Source organism: Saccopteryx bilineata, chromosome 11, assembly GCF_036850765.1.
Source record: "Saccopteryx bilineata isolate mSacBil1 chromosome 11, mSacBil1_pri_phased_curated, whole genome shotgun sequence".
In the NCBI taxonomy this organism is placed as follows: domain Eukaryota; kingdom Metazoa; phylum Chordata; class Mammalia; order Chiroptera; family Emballonuridae; genus Saccopteryx; species Saccopteryx bilineata.
Window position 1 is genome coordinate 44,776,974 of NC_089500.1, and position 25,801 is coordinate 44,802,774.

The 25,801-nt window shown below is 38.6% G+C and overlaps 1 protein-coding gene across 3 annotated transcripts in view; it reads right to left on the reverse strand.

Moving 5' to 3' along the window:
* OSBPL1A (oxysterol binding protein like 1A) overlaps positions 1–25,801 on the reverse strand; it is a 264,920-nt gene that overhangs the window by 178,613 nt on the left and 60,506 nt on the right. For all 3 annotated transcript variants that reach the window (XM_066246326.1, XM_066246325.1, XM_066246324.1), the window contains 8 exons: positions 21,972–22,057; positions 20,754–20,898; positions 10,592–10,650; positions 10,441–10,485; positions 9,514–9,587; positions 9,339–9,402; positions 2,750–2,848; positions 719–841 (listed from right to left, as the gene is read on the reverse strand). In XM_066246326.1, the coding sequence (XP_066102423.1) occupies positions 719–841; positions 2,750–2,848; positions 9,339–9,402; positions 9,514–9,587; positions 10,441–10,485; positions 10,592–10,650; positions 20,754–20,898; positions 21,972–22,057 (695 nt within the window). The remainder of the gene's footprint in view (positions 1–718; positions 842–2,749; positions 2,849–9,338; positions 9,403–9,513; positions 9,588–10,440; positions 10,486–10,591; positions 10,651–20,753; positions 20,899–21,971; positions 22,058–25,801) is intronic.

Consider the following 25,801-nt stretch of genomic DNA (forward strand, 5'->3'; position numbering starts at 1 on the left):
TCCTGTGTGCCCTGGCCAGGAATTGAACCCGGGACTCCTGCACGCCAGGCCGACGCTCTACCACTGAGCCAACCGGCCAGGGCTCATCATCCTTTCTTAGTTCTAATTCTTCCAACCCAATTTCCATTTAAAAGGTAAAACCAAGAAATTTATGCCAATAAAAAATACCTATTTAATATCAATTATAATATACATGCTGACATTTCTGTATGGAGAAGGCATTGATGTCACTTCAGATGAAGGCCTCTCCATTCATTACTGATGCTCTACCTTACCTCTAATTAATGAAGTTTACAGATTACAAGTGGTTTTAAATAAAAGTATTGAGTAGCAAATGCATCACTATGGTTGCATTATTTAAACTCTGAAATATGCAGTGAAGTCATAAAGGGCAGCAAGTCAAGTTATGGATGCTCCCCCTGCAGGCAGGAGTTTGAAATAGAATAAAACACTCTAGTTATGGCAATGTAAAAATTTCAGCAAAAAAAAAGATACATACAGGCACATGCCCACACCTTTAAGGTTCATAGAGACATTTGATGGCATTATCATAACAGACATTATAAATAGGAATACAATATTACTGGTCAAAGAGCAATACTATCTCCATGTCAAAACTCAAAATTTCAAAATCTCACATTAAAAAAATTTTCAAATTCATGGTAAAACCTGAATGACAGGGTTTGCTACCAAGGGCAGGTTAAGCTTTCCTATTTACCTCTACGGATTCCTTCAAGTCCACAGCAGAAATGGCATCTTCCTCTTCATCATCAGTCAACTGGTCCTGGGAACAGTAGTGAGTGCTATAAGCAGAATGCTCTTCTATTGCTTCCAGCCAGTCCTGAAATAATCCAAAGATTTATAGAAAAATCTATTTTTACTCAAAAGAGGTAATATGACAATGATCTGAAAAGCATAAGGTTTACATGGAGAAAAAAATATTATAGCCTTAAAAAGAAACAACAAACCCAACAATAAAAGGATATACAGTACATATCTTATTCATGACATGTCTAGATAAAAAAAAAATTCCAGTACTTTAAAAATATTATCTAAAAATATTATCTATAAATTTATATATTTATTAATACTCCAAGACCTAAAAGCTAAGTAATGGGTGAAGGATTTTTCACTTAAAAATCTAGGTTCTCAAAACCGTTGAATAAGTTATAATAATATATCTAAAAACAATTTTACTAACTTCCAATCAAATTATAAGCACAAGAGGGCCCTGACTGGCTAGAGCGTTGGCCAGGTGTGTGGAAGTCCCAGGTTCGATTCCTGGCTAGGGCACACAGGAAAAACACCCATCTGCTTCTCCACCCTTCCCCCTTTCCTTTCTCTCTCTCTCTCTCTTCCCCTCCTGCAGCCAAGGATCCACTGGAGCAAACTTGGCCTGGGCGCTGAGGATTACTCCATGACCTCTTCCTCAGGCCCTAGAATGGTTCCAGTTGCAATGGAGCAATGCTCCTTGGTGGGCTTGCTGGGTGGATCCCAGTCAGGCGCATGCAGGAGTCTGTCTCTCTGCCTCCCTGCTTCTCACTTCAGAAAAATACAAAAAAAAAAATTATAAGCACAAGAAACTCAGATCATTTTAAGAGAGCCAATAATTACCCTGATGCTTTAACTTTTACTATGTTTTTAGAAAATCAGTGACTTCATAAAAAGAATATTTGCCCTAAAAACACCTGCCTTACTTATTCCTCTTTCCTTATACAGTATTACTCAAATCTTACCATTTTATGAAATGTTGGGACAGTCATGATTTGAACTTTTACACGGTTCTTTGCAGAGCCAAAGTTAACCACTTTGGAAGATAGATTCTTTCAACCCACTACATAATTTACAAGAAACAAGAGATGTCTATGAATACTGCTTTGATCTAAAAGAATATGGACTCTCCATTAAATAACTGCAACGTGAATTTTTGTCACATGAATCACAATTTTCTTGCTGCTATTGCTCAATTTACCAAGAAAAAAAAAAAAGACTGAGTCTACACTACAGTAAATCAGAACAGCAGCCCAGGTTTTGTCATTTACAAGCTATGTGACCTTGAGATCTTAGGAGAGTACAACAATCTTATTGTTCTCAGTTTTCTCACCTACAAATGATGTAGGGGACAAACTAAATAATCATTTAGGCTTTCCTCCCAAAACCAGCAAGGGCCTTTACATTAAAAGAGTCAAAATGTAAAAACAAAACAAATTATGAACAGAAAATACCGTATTTCCCCATATATAAGACAACTCTTTTTTCAAAAAATTTGGGGTCTAAAACAGGGTACGTCTTATACGGTGGTTATAGATTTTTTTTTACTTGCATTTCCTGCTTTTTTGCACTTGTTTTTGCACTCATTGTTGAAGGCAGTCATTCATCATCAGACACAGATGAGGACAAGCTAATGGATGGGAGTTTTGACAGTGATGACGAGTTGTATGCATTTTATGATGAATAAAACTTGAGTTCAATAACTTTATGTAGTACTTTTTTTTCTTTTCAAATTTCAGGTCCCCAAATTAAGGTGCATCTGATACATGGGATCGCCTTATACATGGGGAAATATAGTACCTACAGGTACATGTTGATAAAGAACTAATTCATAAGTCAAACTTCAAAGCTTCCTATAATCATCCCCATTAAAAAGGTACAATCGACAAAATTTTGGATGTTAATATTGGATTCATATTCTTTATGTTTCTAAATGTACTTTGAGTTTTATGAAAGATAGATGAATCCATAAAATTACCTCTCTTGGCTGCTGGATGCTGTTCTTAGGGACCCGGAAGCCGTGAATAGTGTTATCAAAACATTTAATAAAGAAGAGGCAGCTATCAGTGGACTTTACCTTGGATATAAAGACATCAGTAAGACAACACCACTCATGTACAGAAACAAGAACCTTAAAATTATCTTAAAATTAAAATATATAAGTTTAAAATTAGTAATATGATTTAATTATACTCAACAGAGTATAATTAAAATATTATACTTTTCAAAATATACATTTCAAAATATCAATAAAAATCGGGATGTGTCAAATGCACTGGAGCTTATCAACTCGGGCTTTTATATTCTTGACTATCCAAAGTAAATACTAATAGTCCATTAGTTTTAGTTTTATCCTTTCTATTGAATATAGCTTAGCATGCTCTTGGGCTGTAAAATCCTGTGAATACAGCTTCAATTTCTTATTCACACCACTGTCCTGAATCTTTTGTTTCAGCCAAGTATAGAAAATCTTTGACCTGACTGTAAAAGAATGAGTAGATAAGATAGATAAAGAAGAGGGGGGAAAATAATTATATCTTTTTAAAATATTAAAAGTCAGGGGATTTAAGAATGAAAAGGATAGATTTCTGCATCAAGACCGTACAACCCGCTCACCCTGTGCAGGAAACTAGAAAACCTAAAGCAAACAGCAACTACCTGAAGGAGCTGGAGGATGAACGAACGCTGACCAACTGATGGGAGTTGGGGGAGTGGGCCACATTCTCTTGGAAGAAAGAACACAAGGAGCTTTGCAAGTCAGTTCCCATCCCCAAGGTTTTTCACCTGGGACTAAGCACAGTCCAAATGGTGACACTACAGCAAGGGCACCAGTAGAAAAACCCAGCCTTTCTGCCTTTGGGAATCAGAAAAGGAAAGCTGGGAGCCATAAATAGTAAACAGAGTCAGGGATGCCCCAAAGGAAAGAGATAGAGGAGGGACCCTCAAACTCCGTCTATTCGCATCTCTAACTGATGCACAGACACGATTCAGAGCAATCACTCACCAACCTGTGCAGACTGGGGCTGCTGTCCAAGAAATGGTTTACAATCCAAACCCAGTCAAAAAATGACCTGCTCAATCAAAGGACCTAACATTTGATGGAGAAAAATTATTATTCCACAATCGCCAGAACTACCCATTCATAATATTAATATTAAAGATACAATCCAAAATTACCTGACACACGGAGAAGAAAGTGGAACACATTGTCAAATGAAATCTAATTAAAAGGCGATAACTGTCAGAATGCATACTAAGGACCCAAATATATACTATTTACAAAAGACAGAAAATACAAAATTTTAGGTAGGTTGAAAGTACCTAAACAGAAAAAGCAACACTATACAAACAAGCATAAGAAGGCCTGAGTGGTTATATTAATATCAGGCAAAAGCGATTTCAAAACAAAATGTATTACAGGATATAATCAGAGGTACCACATAATGATAAACAGGTTAGTTTATCATATGTAAGGATGTGATCAGTACCAGAGCAAGAAATAAACAATTCCACAATCACGGTGGGAGTTTTTAACACCCATCTGTCAGTAATCAATACAATTGGCCCAAATCAGCAAAGACAAAGAAGATCTGACACTATCCACCACAACTGAATATTTACAGGCCAGTGCAATCAATAATAGCAAAATACACATTAATTTCAAGTGCATTTACTAGGATAGTCCATAAGTAGAGCCATTAAGCAAACATCAGTAAATTTGACAAGAAAGAAATCATATAGAAAATGTTCAATGACCAAACTGAAATTAAATTATAAATAAAAAACAAGATAATCAGGAAAATACCAGTTACTTGAAAATTAAACATATATCTAAATACTCATTGGTTGAAAGAAAATATCACAACAGAAATTGGAAAATATTTTGAACTAAATGATAATGAAAATACAATCTACCAAAATTAGCAGGATGAAAGCAGAAAGCAACAAAGAGGAAACTAGAGCTTTCTTATTTTCTTCTTTGCTCTTGTTGTTTCCTTTTTATTGAATTTATTGGGGATTTATTGGGGTAACACTGGTTAAGAAAATTGTATGGGTTTCAGATGTACAATTATAAAAACGTCATCTAGGGAAAGGGTAGCTTTAAATGGATGTATTTAGTAAAGTAGACAAATTCAATCAATAATGTAAGCTTCAACCTTAAGGAACTATTAAAGAGAGCAAATTAAACCAAAGCATGAAGAAATTTCTTAAAAAGAACAAAACTCAATGAGTAGAAAAAACAATAAAATTAAGAGCTGGTTCTTTGAAAAGATTAATGAAATTGATAAACTGCTAGTCAGACTGATCTAAGAAAAAAAGAAGGCACAAATAACCAATATATAAAATGAGAGATGATACAAAGTACCAATCACACAAACATCAAAAACATAAGGAATTAATATTAACAATAGATATGATAACCTAAAGAAAATAGAGAAATTCTTTTTTTTAAGAGATAGTTTCTTTGCTGATTTCTTACTGAAGAAAAGGAAACAGACTCTAAAATTGTGTTTCATATCCTGTTTTTCTGTAATTTGCCACTCACCATAATTACTCTTTCCTTAAACAATGACTATTTCAACAGATAAGGAAGTACTTCAGTCCATAAAGTTTAAAAAAATAATAATTCTAGTACCTGGGCTTCCTAGACTTTTCTTTGATCTTAAGCCCAAAGTAAACAGTGAAGTCAAAATTGACATGGTAGAGTTGCCATTTACCAGATTAAGTGAAAATATTTCAGAATTGAGCAGCTTAAGTAAAAGTTAGGGGAGAGGAAAAAAGATAGTTCTAAGTCAGAATTACTAAGAACGTGGACAAATTTATTGAAAGGCAAAAATTACAAACACCGACCCAAACAAAAATAGAATCATTTAAATAGCCCTATAACAATTAAAGACATTAAATTTGTAATTATGACCCATCCTATACATCATGACCAACTGGATTTTATTCCAGCAACATAGGATTAGAGTGGTAAACACACAGTACAGTGTACAGTTGAAGCATTTAGAACTGTGCACCTGAAACCTATATAATTTTGTTAAACCAGTATTACCCCAATAAATTCTTTTTTCTTTTTTTTTTTAAATTTTTATTTTATTTATTCATTTTAGAAAGGAGAGGGAGAGGGAGAGAGAGAGAGAGAGAGGAAAGAGAGAGAGAGAGAAGGGGGGGAGGAGCAGGAAGCATCAACTCCCATATGTGCTTTGACCAGGCAAGCCCAGGGTTTCGAACCGGTGACCTCAGCATTTCCAGGTCGACGTTTTATCCACTGCGCCACCACAGATCAGGCTACCCCAATAAATTCAATTAAAAATATTTAGAATTGGTTTATTAACATCCTAAAGTCTATCAACTAGTCATATTAATAGAATAAATAAATAAAACCCTATGATCATTTCAATAATACAGAAAAAGCATTTAATAAAACAGATTACTGTGATGAGAGCTTTCAGTAAACTAGGAAACGAAAAGAACTTCCTAAGCCAGGTTAAGGGCATCTTTGAAAAACCTATAGCTAACAACTCGATGATAAAAGGCTCAATGCTTTGCAACTAACATAAGAAACAAAACAAGGATTTCAACTCTCACCAATTCTATTTTAAATTGCACTGAAGGTCCTATCTACTACATACAATAAAGCAAGGCTAAAAAAGGAAAGGCATAAGGATTGTAAAGAACTATAACAATCCTTGTTTGTAAACAGAATTATGTATATAGGAGACCTTGAGGAATCTACAAAGGAGTTACTAGAATAAATGAATTAGCAACACTGCAGGACATTGACTACTCAAAAAAAATTTTTGTATTTATATAATAGCAAAAATATAGAAAATAAAAATTTGAAACAAAAGTCATAAAACATTATAAAAAGAAAATAAAGATTTTAATAAATGAAGAAATATACAATGTACATAGTATTAAAGTCTCAATATTGTTGAAAATGCAAATCAAACTACAATTAGGGCCCTGGCCAGTTGGCTCAGCATAGAGTGTTGGCCCAGCGTGTTTAAGTCCTGGGTTTAATTCCCAGAGAACACAGGAGAGTGACCATTCGCTTCTCTACCCCTCCCCACCTTATACTCCTCCCAACCTTCTTCTCCTCCCAGAGCCATGGCTTGAATGAGCAAGTTGGCCCTGGGCACTAAGGATGGCTCCATGGCCTCACTTCAGGTGCTGGAATAGCTCGGTTGCTGAGCAACAGAGTGGTGGCCCCAGATAGGCAGAATATCAGTCCCAGACAGCCACTGCCAGGTGAATCCTGGTAGGGACATATGTGGGAATCAGTCTCTCTGCCTCTCACTTGATTAAAAATAAAAAAAAATAAAAAAAATAGGAAGAGGAGGAAATAAATGTTGGTGAGAATGTGGAAAAACTAAAATTAAAGCCATGGTACACTGCTAACAGCATGAAAGTTCCTTGAAAAATTAAAAATAGAACTACCATATAATCCAGCAGTTCCACTTCTAGGTACATATCCAGAACAACTAAAAGCAGGATCATGAAGAGATATTTGCACATCCATGTTTACGGCAGCATTATTCACAACAGCCAAGAGGTGGAGGCAATCCAAATGTCCATTGATGAATAAATGAAGAAAGAAAATGTGGTATATATCTCCAAAAGAATATTACTAGCATTAGAACAAGAAATCCTGTCACATGCTACAACATGGATGAACCGTGAGGATATTATGCTAACTGAAATAAGCCAGTCATAAAGAACAAATCCTGTAGCTTCCACTTACATGAGGTAGCTGAAGACGTCAAATTCAAAGAAACATAAAATAGAATGAATGGTGGTGCCAGGGGATGAGGGGGTGGGAAATAGGGGGTTGCTTAATGGGCAAACAGTTTCAGCCTGTGCAAGATAAAGAAGTCCCAGAGAGATGCTGTACACCCACGTGGCTACAGTTAAAGCTCCTGAACTGTACACTCAATGGTTGAGACGTTAAATTTTGTTATGAGCTTTTCTTTTTTTTTACTACAATTAAAATTTTTGTTTTTTTTTAAAGGAAGGAAATTCTGACACATACAACAACATGGATGAACTTGAAGGCATTAGGCTAAGTGAAACAAGCCAGTCAGTCACAAAAAAACAAGTATCGTATGACTTCACTGATCTGAGGTACCTGAAGTAGTCAAACTCATAGACACAGAAAGCAAAACGGTGGCTGCCTCGGGCTGGGGGAGGATGGGGGGCTGCTGCTGAATGGGTACCGAGTTTAGGGTGGGTGGACAGACGAAAGGAGATCCGGAGATGGATGGTGAAAATAATGTTAATGTACACTTAAAAATTAAAGATGGTGAGTTTTATGTGGTGTAGTTTACATTTTATTTAAAAAATAAAACACAGTTGTAAACACCTACGTGAGAAAAAGATCTTAAATCAATAGCCTAAGCTTCTACCTAAAAAATCAGAAAGTGAATGGAGCCTGCGTTATAGCAACCTCATAACGAATGCCCTAGATTCTATCAGTCGGCATTGGTATGTGTTGCTTAGTAGAATAAAATGATCAAACAAGGTGAAGCATAATAGAGCAGGAACTAATCAATTCCAGAAAAGTTAAAAACCAAGAAATGTTAAAAGGACAGGGGAAGCAGTCTGTTTGGTTTTTGCTTAAGGTAGACAAGAGGAAGAACCCAACTAAGGAAAAACCTGGCTGTGGAGTGCAGAATAAAGAGCAGGAACAGAAGAGAATGACCAGGATTGGATCACAAGAAGAAACAAAAAGATTAGAGGGATAAGACCGGAAGGAGGTTCCCGGACCTTGGTCTAATGTGATGAGAGGAGGAAGGGGTATGAGGACATGAAAGGGACCAGCTTGTGTCATTGGGTGCACTGCTGCGGAACGCAACTGAGGTGTGAACACTGCTGGTCCGAGCGTGTTCACACTGAGAAAGGCAGGCACCGAGCTCTGAGGAGTGGCCGGGCTGCTGTGGCTCGCTGACAGCCTGAAGGACTGACGTGGGAAACAGGAGACCCTGTCTCGGCTCCAGTCTGAGACTTTCTCCTGCTTGACAGATGTAAAACAGCCAGAAGTAAATACAAAGACCCTAGGAATCCTAATTTTGACACAGGCTTTAAATTTTAGTTTAACACCAGAAAATCTTCCATTGTCCAGATTTACCCATGTACAAATACCTATATACATATATGAACATGTAAATATATACACATTCTATACATATACTAGACACACACAAGCTATACACACACACAGGGTCAGGCAAACGTAGGTTTATAGCTGTATGTGAAACAGTTTATTCTTATATTATTAATTATTGTATTATTTTCCATATGAACAACTGTAAACCTACTTTTAGCCCACCCTGTACATATATGATACATAGTTCCTATAAATGTCTTTGGATCACTCATCTCTCATCCCATAATATGTGAAGATAAACAAAAGTTGATTAGTTTTAAAATGGTGAGTCAACCGCATTATTTATTCTCAAGTAGTTTCTACCCCAAAATTTAACAAGGCAGCTATACAAATAATTTAGGGTAATCGCTTGCAGAAATGATTTCATGGTTCAAGCAAAAGATGCGTGTCATCCTACCGTGCACACTGCTTGAGTGAGGTGTTTGCACCCCTGGCGATAAATCTTACGGGCTGCGTCAGGCCTTCAAAATAAATATTAAATTATAAAGGTAAAAGGAAAAGAGATAAGTGAAAACTTTTTAATTTTTTAAAATTTACATGCTGACATTTAATAAAACCTTCATAATACTTACTGCTTCCTATACCATGAAAGGACTCCATGTTCTAACACCACCCAGAATAATCTCCAGCCAAAAAATCTTGAACTCTAAGGGAAAAATGACCAAGATTTTCCAAGCTGACACATCTAGATTCAAATATTTGAGAAGAGATAAATAAGTTATGAAAGTTCGACTTGAGTCTCTCAACTAGACAATACCACTTCAACATTAAAAAGTGATCAAACATGATCTCAAGTGCTATGCGCAGTAATGAAAACGCATCACCACCACAGCTGACAGGGAACAGAAGAAACGACGGACTGAGAAGAGCAACGATGAACACAGTTCATAGTTCTGACAATACTGGTCAGGGATATTAACAGGAAATAGAGCAGTTGTGGGCTTCAAAGACAATTTCCTCAGAGTCCTGAATAAACTTCTAAAAAAAAAAAGAGAATTATCCTAATTTTATACAATGTTAAGCATAAATGTACAGAGGGAGTGCTTGCAAGTGCAGAAGAAGTTCCATGCTCTAAAACAGTTAATTACAGAAAATAACTGAACTCCAAAATGCATATAAATATTTAGAAACAGAGAGTCTTTTTATGTGTGCTCTGTGACAATTCAAACAGTAAATTCTTCCTAAATATTCCATGGTTTAATGTTCATAACAAAAACAATACTATAATTCTATGATTAAGTAAGGAAAAAAATGTATTTTCCCCACTCTGTTCTGCACAAACTTAGTCACTTAAGTGTTAGACCATGACCACAAAAGACAGTAACTGCTACAGGAGGATGCCTAATGAAGTTCAGCAGTACAAAAACGGCTGCATTATAAAATCCAAAAATGATTAATCACATTTTCAATTATTCAGAAATAATTGAAAAAAAATTAACAAAAACAGAACACCTCAGAATTCTTTGCAGTTTTATAATTAAAAAGACATTCCAACCTACCTTCCAGAGAGGGCCTTCAAATCGTTTCAGTGCTTTGTAGAGGGCCTATGGTAAAACATTTTTTCATTAAAAATGCATCTATATATTTTAGAGTGAATTTAAAATTTTTTAAATAAAAATTATCGTGCAAATATAATCTATTACTACATACCTTATTACTGAGAATGTGCTTCACTTCGGCACACTGGGCAAGGTCAAGGGGTTTCTGATCTAGGTAGAATACAAGGAAGATGGCTGTTGAGAGCTTAGTTGCACAACAAATGCAATTGCAGCACATAATATTCTTTCATTATTCCACCAACTTTACCTTTTTCTGCTCCCCCAAAACTACCTTCCCAGAGTTGCCACCTCAGTTCTTTATGGCCTCCTTTGCATAGCTATTAAGCTTGCAAATCAGATTAACCTCAGAACGTGGACAAGTTCTGTAACCATTCAAGCTTTCTTGCCTTAAATCACTATTAGTTTCCTGTGGCTGCTATATAACAAATAACCACAACCTTCCAGGCTTACCCAACAACCCTCTTGGCTTAACACAGAACATATTAACTCCTTTACAGTTCACGAGGTCAGACGGCCCACATTAGTTTCGCTGGGCTAAACGCAAGGTGCTGGTAGGAGCCCTCTGAGGGCTCAGGGGCAGAAACGGTTTCCTTGCTGTTTCCAGCTTCCGTAGCCCACAGACAGACATCTTTTGTTTGTGGTCCCTCCCTCCGCTGCGAAGCACATCATTCCAACCTCTGCTTCCATCCCTACATTTTTCTCTCTTGATATTCTGAATCTCCTCCCTCCACCCTTTAAGAATTGTGTGATTGCCCTGGCCGGTTGGCTCAGCGGTAGAGCGTCGGCCTAGCGTGCGGAGGACCCGGGTTAGATTCCCGGCCAGGGCACACAGGAGAAGCGCCCGTTTGCTTCTCCACCCCTCCGCTGCGCTTTCCTCTCTGTCTCTCTCTTCCCCTCCGGCAGCCAAGGCTCCACTGGAGCAAAGATGGCCCGGGCGCTGGGGATGGCTCTGTGGCCTCTGCCTCAGGCGCTAGAGTGGCTCTGGTCGCAACATGGCGATGCCCAGGATGGGCAGAGCATCGCCCCCTGGTGGGCAGAGCGTCGCCCCATGGTGGGCGTGCTGGGTGGATCCCGGTCAGGCGCATGCGGGAGTCTGTCTGACTGTCTCTCCTTGTTTCCAGCTTCAGAAAAATGAAAAAAAAAAAAAAAAAAAAGAATTGTGTGATTACACTGCGCACACCTAGGTATTTCAGAATTATCTCCCTCTCTCAAGTTACGTAACTAATTACCTCTTTGTGGGGCCATTATCCAGTCTACCATGGTCATTATAAAGCTGCCTTACTGGAGAAGTGGCAGGAGAGATAACCTCACAAGCTAAGGGTGTGATGGTCCACAACTGAGGACCAAAGGAAAACGTGACAATGGAGAATGAGACAAGCGAGATACAATGGTGACTTTCCCAACCTCACACCTGCAAGCACGCTATGCTCTGCCGAGCAACAAAAAACAGAATTTGGTTGTCAAAGTTATTTACTGAGATCTGAAGTGAGTAGGGCACTCACTACATGAGGATGCAAGCTGGAAAAAATCTTGCAACCTCAGGTAGCTTCTAATTGCTAGAGAAACAAAAACTACACATAAAACTTCAAAACAAAAAATAGCTTATCAGACTGAAACTCTGTTTATGCACTAAGTTAATATATTCTACAAATAACCTTTTTAAAACTATATATTAGTTTATTACTAAGGACTCCTCTCCTTTGACTATCATGAAGCCCAGGCTGGATGACGTGTCTGGAGGTAACAACACCCAGACTTTCTATTTCTAACCACTGTCTGTCTTCTCTACCTCAACTGAAGACCCAGACTCATGAGGCCTCAACCCAGCCACCCCCACCCTGGATGACACCACAGCCATCTGTGTAGGAGGCTTCTTCAGAGGAGAAGACGACTCTGTCTTCCCAGAGGACAAGCCTCTACTTTGCTGTATGAGGCAGGTAGCAACCCCAAACCACAGACAGGTTGGGACCTGCGCAGGCCTCAATGTACAAAAACCTTTGTATAAAACTCAGACACCTGGTATGTGTTGGGCAATTTTTTGTATAAATATCTCCTAATCAGAGTCCATTATGCATCAATTGATATTTTAAGCACTGAGGACTTAACGGTGAATATGAAACAAAAAGTGAGGGAGTATGGATAAAGAAAAAAACACAATAAATAGAAAAGGATATAGAGCACATAATAAACCATGCCATACTAATATTTTTTTAAGTAACTGGTTTTACAGAGAATGACTGGGAGAACAGTTCAGACTGGAGATTGGAGTACTAGTCAGCGAAGGCCTCAGAGGACGGAATGTTTAAATTTAAAGGAAGAATCAAACCTCCTGAAAACACAGGGGAAAGGCATTCTAACAGAGGGAACAGCTAATGCAAAGGCCCTGAGGTAGGTACTATTTAATGGGCAGGTGATACAGTCAGAGAAGTAGACAAAGCCACACTATGTAAGGGCTTTGTAGGTCAGACCTTTATGAACCAGTATAAGGAGTTTTATTCTCAATAGGATATAAAGCCACTGAAGGATGTTAACTAGAAGAAAAACATAATCTGACATGTTTAAAACTCTGTCAAAGTGTTTAAAAAATTGTAAGATAATGGGGAAATGTTAACTTTGGCTATTTGATGATTTTTAAAAATTATAATAGGATAATGCTATCATGGCTATGTTTTTAATAGCTCTATCAAAATATAATTCATACACCATACAATTCCTTCACTGAAAGTGTATCTACTTCAATGCCACTTAGTGTATTCACAGAGTTGTGCAACTAGCACAGGGCCATAGTTTTCTGTAAAGGAGCTGTGATCTTTTATAAATATATGTATAAAGGAAAAACATGTTAAGAGGATAATCATTATTGATAATTCCTGAAAGAAGGTGATGTGTACATCAACTCATTACACTGTTAAATTTTCTTAAGCTTTGATAATTTCTATAATAAAATTTTTTTTTAATTTCACTGTGGCTGCTATGTAGAAAACAGCTTCTAAATGTGGGCAAGAGAAAAGCAAGGATAACAGTCACAAACAAATAACTGTCTCCAGGTAAAAGTTACTGGTGGTCTGGACTAGAGAGTCCGCAAAATGCAGACAGCAGTAAATACAGAGAGAGGTTCATGGGTTGAAGTTTTATCTTAGAGGTAGTTATAGAACTACTGAGGGTTAACTCTGGGGCTGACCACATATTCTTTAGTATGGAAAAACCTTCTTATCATGTTAACTGAAAAATTAATAATCACTTTGGGTTTTCTAGCTAACACATAGACCAATAAAAAGGTCTGCCAGTTCTGTTATTCTCATTCTATCTACAGGGCAATAATTTGAGAAATTATTCCTTCAGGCAGGAAGGAGGACAACAGTGTGATTTCTTTCATAGAATTCTGCCCTAATACCAGAAATAAATCCTGAACTCCTGCCAACAAGCTGAATTCCCAGTACAGAGCCTTCATTTCTGCCTTCAATGCCAAAAGTGGCCAGCACACAGAATGCAACAAAATGCCTTTGAACAGAATGAAACAGCCTCCCTACCTGGATGGGCACCACATCAGTCATTTCAAAACTGCACCACCTCTCCTATCAACCACACAGAGTAAGCTAAAAAACACAAATGATCCAATAGGTAAATTCTGCACGACAGATTTTTCCCTTAATGAAAAAACTAAGTAAAAATGTCAACATTCCTCAAATTAATTTACATGGAATGCAATTTCAATTAAATGTCAACAGTATTTTTGCTAAGAGCCTATGAAAATTATTATAAATGCCATGTGGATGATCACAGAATTAAAAATGTCCAAGAAAATCCTCAAAAAAGGAGACTAGTAAGGGAAAACCTTATCTGATATTAAAACATTACAAAAACAATCATTAAAAGTGCACTACTGGCAAAGGAAGAAACAGATGAGGCAATGAAAGAACAGAAAACACAAAAATAAATTCTTCAAATGTATGAAGAAGGCATAACAAAACAATGGAAAGGGAAAGATTGGGCAGTAAAGGGTAAGTATAAAGATAAAGATTAGCAAACATGTCACATCCTACCTAACCAACACTCTCATATCCCTTTTCCTGCCTCCAACCCTCCAACCACACCCACACACAGGGCTGGGCCTCTGGTTCCTTTTCGGAGGTTACAGCCCCTCAACAGCCCCTCAACAGCCCCCCCACCACCCGGCCCTGGGAACTTTGTCCTTCAGATATGTCAGGTGCTCTCCTACCCCAGAGGTCTCACACGTGTTTGTCCTTGTGCATGTTTGCCCTTTGCTCTAGGGCCGTGATGGCGAACCTGTGATATGCAGGTCAGCACTGACCCATGTAGCCATTTTTGATGACACGCGGTCGCTCACCAGAGAAGTATGGGGCCGCATGCCGAGAAGGACATTTCATCCTCGGCTCCTGCACGGCCAGGTGCAGTAGCCGAGGATAAAACATTCCTGTAGTGTAGACACTCCGTGCTGGAGGTCTGTAGGCCAAAACAACAGAACTCCGGCACAGAGCATCTAGTTCTGGGACCTCTGGTTAGGCCATTAGGGGATCTTTGACCTCACTTCCTGCTGACGAAGCAGGGAACAGCAGAATGCCGCAGGGGACGCATCTCTGGGGGCCCTGTGATCGCCATTTCCAGCAACCACATAACCACAGCAACCATCATCCAATCTACTGTTCTGGGGTGTCCTGGATTTCTAATTGACTGTCATTACTGAGATAAGTGAGGGGGAGGCTGGGAGAGGCGAGGGCCTGTGCTATGGGTGCTGTTTCCCGCCATTAGAAATAGCAGCAGCCGTCTTAATTTACATAAGATGCAACTTGCAGAATTTCAAGATAGCATCTGGGCTCAGGTGTTTGTCGACCTGAGGTCAAAGCTTGAGAATCTGAAGGTGCCGCTTGGAGAATCAAGAGGAGCGTCGCTACAAACAGGAAATTTGGAGTGCCTGGAACCGATTACCAGACACTTTTAGCATCCTGAAAAATATAGCAATGGCTTTACTCACAATTTTTCCCTCTACATACTTTTGTGAGACCTTATTCTCAGCGTTAAATAATATCAAAACCAACAAAAGAAACAGATTGACGATTGAAGTTAGTAGTGCTTGCTTGGGCTTGAAGAGTACAAAATACCAACCTTCAATTGAAGATTTAGCCAATGAAATTCAGCAACAAAAAAGTCACTAATAGGCAGGTTAGTTAAAGAATTCCCCCTCCCCCTCACTTATCTTAGTTCATGGCACCCACACAAGTTAAATAATACCAAGACCAACAAAAGAAACCAACTGACAGATGAACAAAAAAGTCACTAAGCAGGTAAGTTAAATAATTAGTTTTTGGCTTATTAAATACAGTTATATATTACAATTATACATTTTTGTTATTTAAACTATAAGTATCGAGAAATTATGGTTTTTTTCTTGAAGTGACACACCACCCCAGGTATGCTCAGTTTTTTGGCAAATTTTGACACACCAAGTTCAAAAGATTGCTCATCACTGCTCCAGGGGCTCTTCTGCCAGATAGCCTCAGAGCTCACTCCCTTGCTCAATTCAGCTCAGCTGAGTGCTGACTCACATCAGGGAAAGGTCTCCTGAACTCTTTTTCCAAAAAAACAGCTCCTCCCTACACCGTCATTCTCAAGTCCTTTCACCCTGTTTTACTTTTCTGCACCTTACTACCTGGCATTATGAGTATTTACGTTTCATCTATGCCCTTCCACCAGAATAAAAGCTGAGAGCATGGGGGCTGTTGGGTTTTGCTCGCTATTAGAGTTCCAGCACATAAGAGAGTTCCTAGCACACAGCAGAGCTCAGCATCTGCTGAATGAAAAAATGTGACAAACTAGAAAAAAACAGAATCAATATTTACCAAATCTCTACCTACCTTGTTTTAAAAAAAAAGACTAAGAAAATTTGGTCATAGAAAAAAAATCAAGAAATAATTGTCCTTATCACTGGAGTTTTGGGGACGAAAATTATATTATAGCCATGTGAATACTACTATCCAGAAGGTGAGCCACGAAGACTATGTTTCTAGGGACTATGGAAAAACTATTGATGCTTGATAAAATACGGGATTTTAATGTGTCAACTCTATTTAAAGGCCATAAACCAAACACTTTCTGAGGGATCTGCCAGAACACACGTTTCAACATTCTCTGAGCGTTGCCCTTTTCACACCCTCTGGGAAAGGCCCTAGCAGCCATGTGTGTGCCACATGGCCCTGCCCCATCATCCCACCTGATGATACCAGAGGCAGACACCTAACACACATGGGTACCATCAGATTATCTTCCACTGAAATTTGAAACTGAGGTTAAAAGATCCTACTCTAGCCCTGGCCGGTTGGCTTAGTGGTAGAGCATCGGCCTGGCATGCAGGAGTCCCGGGTTCAATTTCCAACCAGGGCACACAGGAGAAGCACCCATTTGCTTCTCCACCCCTCCCCCTCTCCTTCCTCTCTGTCTCTCTCTTCCCCTCCCGTAGCCAAGGCTCCACTGGAGCAAAGTTGGCCCCGGCACTGGGGATGGCTCTATGGCCTCTACCTCAGGCGCTAGAAGGGCTCTGGTTGCAGCGGAGCAATGCCCCAGATGGGCAGAGTATCACCCCCTGGTGGGTGTGCCAGGTGGATCCCGGTCAGGCGTATGCGGGAGTCTGTCTGACTGCCTCCCCGTTTCCAACTTCAGAAAAATACAAAAAAAAAAAAAAAAAGATCCTACTGTATGGGGATACAGGGCAGCAATCTTCCACCAAGTATATTGAAAAACCAAAACAGCTGATCTGCTAAGAGACTGAAAATACAGCCCATATAATAACGACAGAAAGCTACACATACAATGAGTGGCAGCCCTCTTGTTTCCTAACAGCTTCCTGGTTCCTTATTCCATCCCTTCTGATGCCTAACAGTACTTCCTGCTTCAGAATACCATGAGTTACCTCTGTACTCTTAAGTTAGTAATACATGATCTTTCTTTTGCTTATATTCTTCAGTTGGCATGATTTAAAACTTAAAAAAAAAAAAAAGTAACAAAGAATAGATTGGTGGTTTCCAGGGACAGGAGTGTGCAAAATGGGTGAAGGGGGTCAAAACAATCTTCTCATTATAAAATAAATCCTCGTGAGGTAACGTACAGCATGGTGACTATAGTTACTAATACTAGATTGTGTATTTGAAAGTTACCTAGATAGTAAATCTTAAAGGTTCTCATCACAAGAAAAAAATATGTAAATATGTGGTGACAGATACTAACTAGACTTATTGTGGTGATCATTTTACAATACATACAAATATCAAATCATTATGTTGTACAACTGAAACTACCGTATTTCCCCAATGTATAATACATACCTTAATTTTGGGGCCTGAAATTTGAAAGAAAATGTATTACACAAAGTTATTGAACTCAAGTTTTATTCATCATAAAATTCATACAACTCTTCATCACTGTCAAAACTCCATCCATTATTAGCTTGTCATCATCTGTGTCTGATGATGAATCACTGTCTTCAACAATGAGCGCAAAAGCGGGAAATGCGAGTAAAAATCTACAAAAACTGTATACGATGTACCCAGTTAAATTTTTTGAAAAAGGGGTGCATCTTATACATGGGGAAATACGATAATATAATGTTATATGTCAATTATACCTCAATTAAAAAAGTGAGAAACTTAATAAAAGATGCTCTGGAAAAAAATCCATCTTAAAAAAAAATCTAGTCTACCATAGAAAATTAACAACTAAAAACTAAATCTGTGGGTTATAGGTGATTACACTTTTTTGATGCATTCATTTCCCCCACTACAATCATAAATAAACATTACTTCTGCATTTAAAAGTGCTCTAAAGTAGGCATGAAAATAGATTAGAAGAATATACAACATGCTGAAGTAAAACAGGTTGTACTTTGGTAATTTGTGTTCTTTTCTGTTTCTAAAACTTTCTATATTTTTGATATTACTCTTATGATTTAAAATCACATACACACACACACACACACTTTCAGAAGGTGACATCTTGACTTTTATCAGAACAGTTTAACAGGAATGTTCAACTTCAGTTACTAATGAAAATTACAGGGCAAAAGTATATTTGAATTAGTGCAACCATTATAGAAGAAAGTATGGTGGTTCCTCAAAAAATTAAGATAATATATGACCCCAAAATCCCTCTACTTGGTATATACTCACAAAACTTGAAAATATGGGTACGTAAAGACACATACACCCATGATCATCACAGCATTGTTCACAGTGGCCAAGACATGGAAACAGCCAAAATGCCCTTCATGCATTTGGATGTACCAAACCAGGGGTGTCACCTAAACCTGATTTATATTTTTTGCCTTAATGTCTTTACTCATAATCCCCTCTGCATAGAATACTCTCTCCCAAACTTCTGCTTATGAAAATCTTACTAGATAATAATGGCATTGTTTATATTAAAAGGGAAAAACCATGGGGGGGGTAGCTGTTAGAGATACAAACAAAAGTATTTAGCCATTTTTTTTTAATTCTACTAAGACTTCATGGTCTATCTATCAAATAACTATTCCTTGTGTAGCTATTTCTAGTTACCCAAACCTTCAACAAATATTCAACATGTAGAAGCCATCCTGTGCTGAGCATTACCCTTGGTGCTGGGTAAAATAGACAGTTAAATATTAGCTCCACCCTTATTAGTTCAGTCTGATTGTTGGCTACATAGGCCAAAAATCACCATGGGGTAGCATTTAGCCTATGATGGAGGTGAACACAGGGTCCTATGGTACTACTGACAAATCCTAATCCAGGTTGGTGATAGGCAGAGAGCAGCATCCCAATAAGTGATGTGCATAAGCCCCAGTGGAATGCTCCCCTCTGAATACCAACACACCTCTGCAGCCTCTTTTCTTTTCTTTTTTTTTTGTATGTGTGTGTGTGTGTGTGTATTTTTTTTTTTTTCTGAAGCTGGAAACGGGGAGAGACAGTCAGACAGACTCCCGCATGCGCCCAACTAGGATCCACCCGGCATGCCCACCAGGGGCGATGCTCTGCCCCTCCGGGGCGTCGCTCTGCCGTGACCAGAGCCACTCTAGCGCCTAGGGCAGAGGCTAAGGAGCCATCCCCAGCGCCCAGGCAATCCTTGCTCCAATGGAGCCTCGGCTGCGGGAGGGGAAGAGAGAGACAGAGAGGAAGGGGGGGTGGAGAAGCAAATGGGCGCTTCTCCTATGTGCCCTGGCCGGGAATCGAACCGGGGTCCCCCACACGCCAGGCCGACGCTCTACCACTGAGCCAACCGGCCAGGGCCTGGAGCCTCTTTTCTGATAATCCAATTCAATCTCTGATACTGTCAGGCCTGTACAGTTGACACTATTTGTAGATTCCACACTTGTAAATTCACCTATTGCTAAAATTTTTTGTCACTCCAAAATGAAGACTCACAGCAATTTCTCAGTCACTCACAGGCATATCCAGAGTGGTGGAAAATATGAGTCTTCTGATGCCCACATTCCCCGTGAGGCAGGAAAGGAGGTCCATCCCTGCCTTCTTCCTTCAGTGCTCATACTATACACAAGAGTCTTCGTCAGGGCCTATCAGGGCCACATTTTTCCTATTTTTGGCTTATTGTCAGTGAATTTCATGATGAAACTCACTGCCACGCATGATGCAGTATTATCCAATGTTCCTAAGCACAGGAAGCCGGTGATGTGCTTTATGGGGAGGGAGCATGAGTGTTAGATACGCTTTGGTCAGGCATGCGTTCTAGTGCTGTTGGCAGTGATCTCAGTGGTAATGAACTAAAAATATACACAAAAGTATGCAAAATAAGTTTATCATACAAACACACATAAAACAAGGTTATGTACTGATCAGTAAACAAAAATATTGAGATCAGAGGCTTGCAGGAACGTAACTACACTACCCCTAGCAACAGTGGTTCAGTATTTACTAATTCAGTGTTGACGACAACTTTATAGAATGTAAGTAGTGCAAATAGTAAGACTCAACTGTACTTATCATTCCCTTGAGGATGCAAATCTATCTTAGTCATCATTAGTGCTTCCTATGGAGTAGGCACTAATTATGAAATATTTGTCTTAACTGGGAAGTAAATTAGTAAGGCTATTTTTTTTTCTTTTGTGTGAATGACTTGACTTCAAAACTGAGCATGAATCACAGTTTAACAAAGGCTGGATACTAAAACAAAACACATAATTTTATATGGTACTGACTTATTTTTATAGCTTCAAAATGACCCAAAATGGCTTTCACCAACATGCTTACCATTTTTGTTCTTCAGATTAGGGTCCGCTCCACTTTTTAGAAGCTTTAAGGCACATTGCTTATGAGCCCGGTAAGCTGCACAATGCAAGGGTGTATTTCCCAGCTGGTCCGAACAGTTAACATCAGGGGGATTGGGTCTGTTGAGCTAATAATTGAAGAAACGCAATGCAGAATTATATATCAAAGATAGACTTTCTCCCATAATGTTTAGGTGAACCCTCATACCATAGAGCCTGGCATACAGTGGGCTCCTAGACATCTGGGCTGTCAACGGCTTCTTGCTCACTAAACCAGTTAATGCATGTCATCCCCATGCTTGTCCCCAAGGAGCCATGAAGCCTCAGGTCTCACACTCCCCTGACAACGGACACCACACTATATCAGTGCCACCCACCCAGATTTACATTTCACTGTGATTGTCTGTTTCCGCCAGTCTTGCAATTCACATCGTGACAGCAAAATTAGCAATCAGTCTACCAGATAGTCACTGAGAAGAGCTCAAAAACCACGTGTTAAATGTGGAAATGGTCAAATTCAAATAATTTTTTGTTTCCAGATCACTACTTTAAAAAGTTTTTTATACAGTCCCCATTTCACAAAATTAAAAAAAATATTTTAAGCACTATGTTTGGAAACCAAAGAGGCCCTTCAAATGAGCTGAAATAACTTGAAAGTAAATGTCAGTGCTTCAGTCTTGAATTTAGAGCCAATTTAGTTTCATGCCTAACAAGACCATGCAGGAAATGGAAACTGGAAAGTAGGTCTCTTAAGAAAGAAAGTGCATAAAGCTTTCAGTCTGTTCTGACAAGATATAAATATTCCAAAATACTGTCACTTCTTTGTATGTTACTTTCTAGAAGTATAGCATACCTATCAGAAATTGCACATCAAAATTAGAAGACCTTATTCTTTTATAGAATATTGTATATTATGCTTCACTCTTAAATTGTCCTTACTTAAGTACTTGCTTTGAAAAATCAGATTCTTAAACCATGGGGGTCTTCAGTTGGAGGTAGGGATGTGTATCAGAAATCCAGAGAAAAAAAATCAACATTTAAAATGTAGCCTGAGCAAACTATTACCATGTTTTTAGATATTTAAAGACTTTTGGCCCATTATTATTATCTTGAGCATTTGGGTCCCAGAAGTCTACTAAATTATAAAGTTAACATTAAGTAAAAATTTTCCTGCAGTGAAAAGAAATAATTTTTTTTTTACCAGAGCTATGAGTTCTGCAGTTTTGCCTTCTCTTGCTGCTGCTAAAAGTAATTCTTCAAGCTTTCTTTGCTGAGTCCTTTCTACAGCTGCAAAAGAAAATAAACACACTCAATCTTTCTCTCTCTCTCTCTCTCCCCCCCCCAGTCAGGATCCTGTTAGCAAATTCATTACAAAGATGTTTCAAGAACAAAGTGAACATGGTAAGAAAAGTAAAAAAGTTTTGAATTGTAATTCAAATGCAGTTAATCTTTATTGTTATCCTCACTGCCCTATATTTCCGATTCAGATTTCAACTTCTTTCAGGTTCAAATGAATTTGTTTTCAATTCAGAGGTCTTTAAGTATATTACTCAACTATAATACCTATCACAAATAATTATTCCATGCTGAAATGCTACTACATATCTGCCTTGAAAAGGTAGTTAAGTGGGGAGAGCGGTTCATACCTTTCAGAATCTTAGAACATGAAAAGTAATAATGAGAAACAGCAATGGTAGGAAAATGCACAAACCACAGAAATGCATTTAGATTTATATACAAGTAGAATACAAATGTATCTCTTTAACAAATACTATAGCACTATGTGCCAAGTGCTATTCAGAGAGAGCACATGAAGAGTATTAGATCCTCATAACTACTCTGTTAAGTGTTACTATTATTCAATTTTATAGATGGAGAAACTGAGGTGACAAGAGATTAAGGAATTTAACCAAAGTTACACAGCCAAGAAGTAGGAGTTAGGATGAACCAAAGTTACACAGCCAAGAAGTAGGAGTTAGGATGTGAATTTGGGCGGGCTGGCTCCAGAGTCCATGCTCTGTCACTACCTGTGCTGCTCCCCCAGCCATTCTCGCGGGGAATGAGAGCAGCTGGCGATCTGACTTCAGAGACTGGAATATGTAAGGTCTCATTTTTGCTACATTTGAATTGCTTTGGCTTACAAAAAAGAAGCGATTCACAAAAAGGCTTGTAAATCCCACTTAAATGTGTTCAAGTCTTCTCAGTTCTTCCTGAGAAATAATGAACATTTATTAAAAGTTAGTGATTACTGTATGCTAACTGTTAGGAGATATTATGCATGCCATCGCATTTCAACTACAGGGAACACACCTCGAGTACAGAAATAGCTGGAACTAGTTTACCTTCGCTTTAAGAAGTTGCTTATGTTAATATATACCACCATCTTCTAGTCTCAAGTCTTATTTTCCACACCCAGACCACACCCTTGACCTCAGAGGAAGGCAGCCAAGTCTCTAAGCAGGCTCACCTTGCCTTGTTTGGCTTGGATTCACGCTCTTCGAACTTTCCCAATCTTTCCTCTCACTGGTACTATGGTTAGTGGATTGTGAGCTCTCTGAGAAGTCACGTCCCTATCCCTCTCGTACATTCCTCTACTGCCGCATGTATTACCCGGAGGGTTGCTTATCCCCTCAGGCACTCCTGAGGGCAGGTACCTGTTCTTACTCCTCTGTGGATCCCAGGCATTTATGACAGTGTCTGGCATAATGCATATCAGGCGAGTAAATATAAATACTTCCTGAATAATCAGAGAATGCTTTAAAATGTTGGTTCTAAACTTTAGGAAAGAGAGGTAAAGGACACCTAATGTTTCTTTTCAGGGGTCTCCAAACTTTTTACACAGGGGGCCAGTTCACTGTCCCTCAGACCATTGGAGGGCTGCCAAATACAGTGGTCCTCTCACTGACCACCAATGAAAGAGGTGCCCCTTCCAGAAGTGCAGTGGGGGCCGGATAAATGGCCTCAGGGGGCCGCATTGTGGCCCGCGGGCCGTAGTTTGGGGATGCCTGTTCTAGATTGTCCAGATTCATAAATGAAGAAAAATAGAGATTTAGAGTTGAAAACCCTACACATGCTTCTGTCCCGAGTTCATTCAGGACACTGCAAGACAACTGTTGATCCAGTCAATAAACAAAAAACATTCCAGTGGGGGGAGGTGAGGCTTCCAGAGTGCTGTTTACACGGATGTGTTCCATTTGTGAAAACAGTCAGCTAGACATTAAAGATGTATACTTTTATCCATATATTTTATACCTCAATAAATGCTTTTTAAGCAAATCCATCCATCCAAATATTATTTGTCTTAAAGTTTATAACATGACTATAAACTAACTCTTTATCCTTCTTTAAAACTAGAATCCAGAGTTAGTACGGATTGCAGAAATCACAGTCTCACTCCATTCTGACAAGACACCTATAAACATGCACAGGGTAGGTTAGACACTAGTCCACTTGAAATGCAGGGGAGAACTGGGCAAATGTTCTTCACTGACAAAAGCAAATCACCATTTTGCGATCTCTATTACAATAAGTGATTCAGGCAAGAATTATCAATGAATGCTAAGACCAGTAGTAAAAGTTTATTAGTAAGCAGGATATGCACATAGTCTCAATTTTTCTCCCCCCAGATTATTTATCACAAAAGGGGAGAGGCATCTTTACAGTGGACCACCAAGGAATCAAAGTTAACAGTACCAGTAATGGAACAAAATGACATCATATACCTCCTATGTGATGCTCACATAAAGGGTACAACCTCACCTACATTATATTCCCGCCAAAAATGCACGGCCTGAATCTAATTACACAAAAGAATAGAAGTGAAATCAAGGGGCATTCCACAAACAATTCTACAATTTTTTTTTTCCAAAAAAGGTCAAGATCACATAAGACAAAGTTTAAATAATTAATCCAGATAAAAGGAGACTAGAGTGATGTAAAAATTAAATGCAATATGGAATCCTAAACTGATTTCTGGACTGAGGGGGAAAAACTCTACAAAGAATATTATTTGGGTATCTGGCAAAATCTCAATATAAACTGTATATTGTAAAATGGTATTATATGTTATATTTCCTGAAACTGATCAATACATTGTAATTATGTGGGAAAATATTTTCTTAGGAGATAAATACTGACATATTAAAGGCTAAAGTATCACTATGTCTGCAAATTATTCCCATTTCAGCAAAAGAAACTAAAAGTAAATGACATTATATAATATATAAAAGGATAAGCCAGATGTGGCGAAATGTTAATAATTGCTGAATCTAAGTTAAGGATGTACAAGTTTTCAATGTACTATTCTTAAAATTTACCCATAGGTTGAAAATTTATCAAAAATTTTTACAGTAAGTTATATATAGAAGGTATTCCTCTCTAGTTCCTGCAAGTAGTAATCTCCGCTCTTCCAAATATCTCCATGCATGGAAAACTCACAAAGCCTTTCAGGACAACCCAAGCCTTCATTCCAATACACCACCCCCAAAGACAAACTCCCTGGCAGTCCATCAGCTGGGACATCAACTGGCCCTGGTCTGTCACAAAGAAGTCCTCCAAACAGCTCTTCAGATACTTGAGTATGATTGTGTTCTGTCTACTGAAGTCTGTCTTTCGAGAGGGAAACATTTCATTTCTACATGTATTACTCTCTGAAATGGTTCCTGGTCTACCACGGTCTGGGTGGGCTGTAGATGTGCTCCTGCCATCTAACCCATTTAACATGCTATCCACAAGTGATACTATCTCTTCATGAGCAACATCACTCGATTAAGTTTCTATTTCTATATTCCAAGTGAGAAAATATATTTGCAAATATGTATATCAGTGCCTATAAAGTCAGCTAAGCCCTTTGGAAGCCTTAGAACATATTGTACAACTGGCCACATTAACTGTCAACTTGTCAGATTCCAGTCTGTCAGGAGGAGCCCAGTTCTGGGTTCTCATCTCGTTACAGTTAAAATGGTAGAACAGGATCAAAGGCATTATCTCATCTTCCCAATTAAGTCACAAGTTATTAAAGGGCAGGCATAA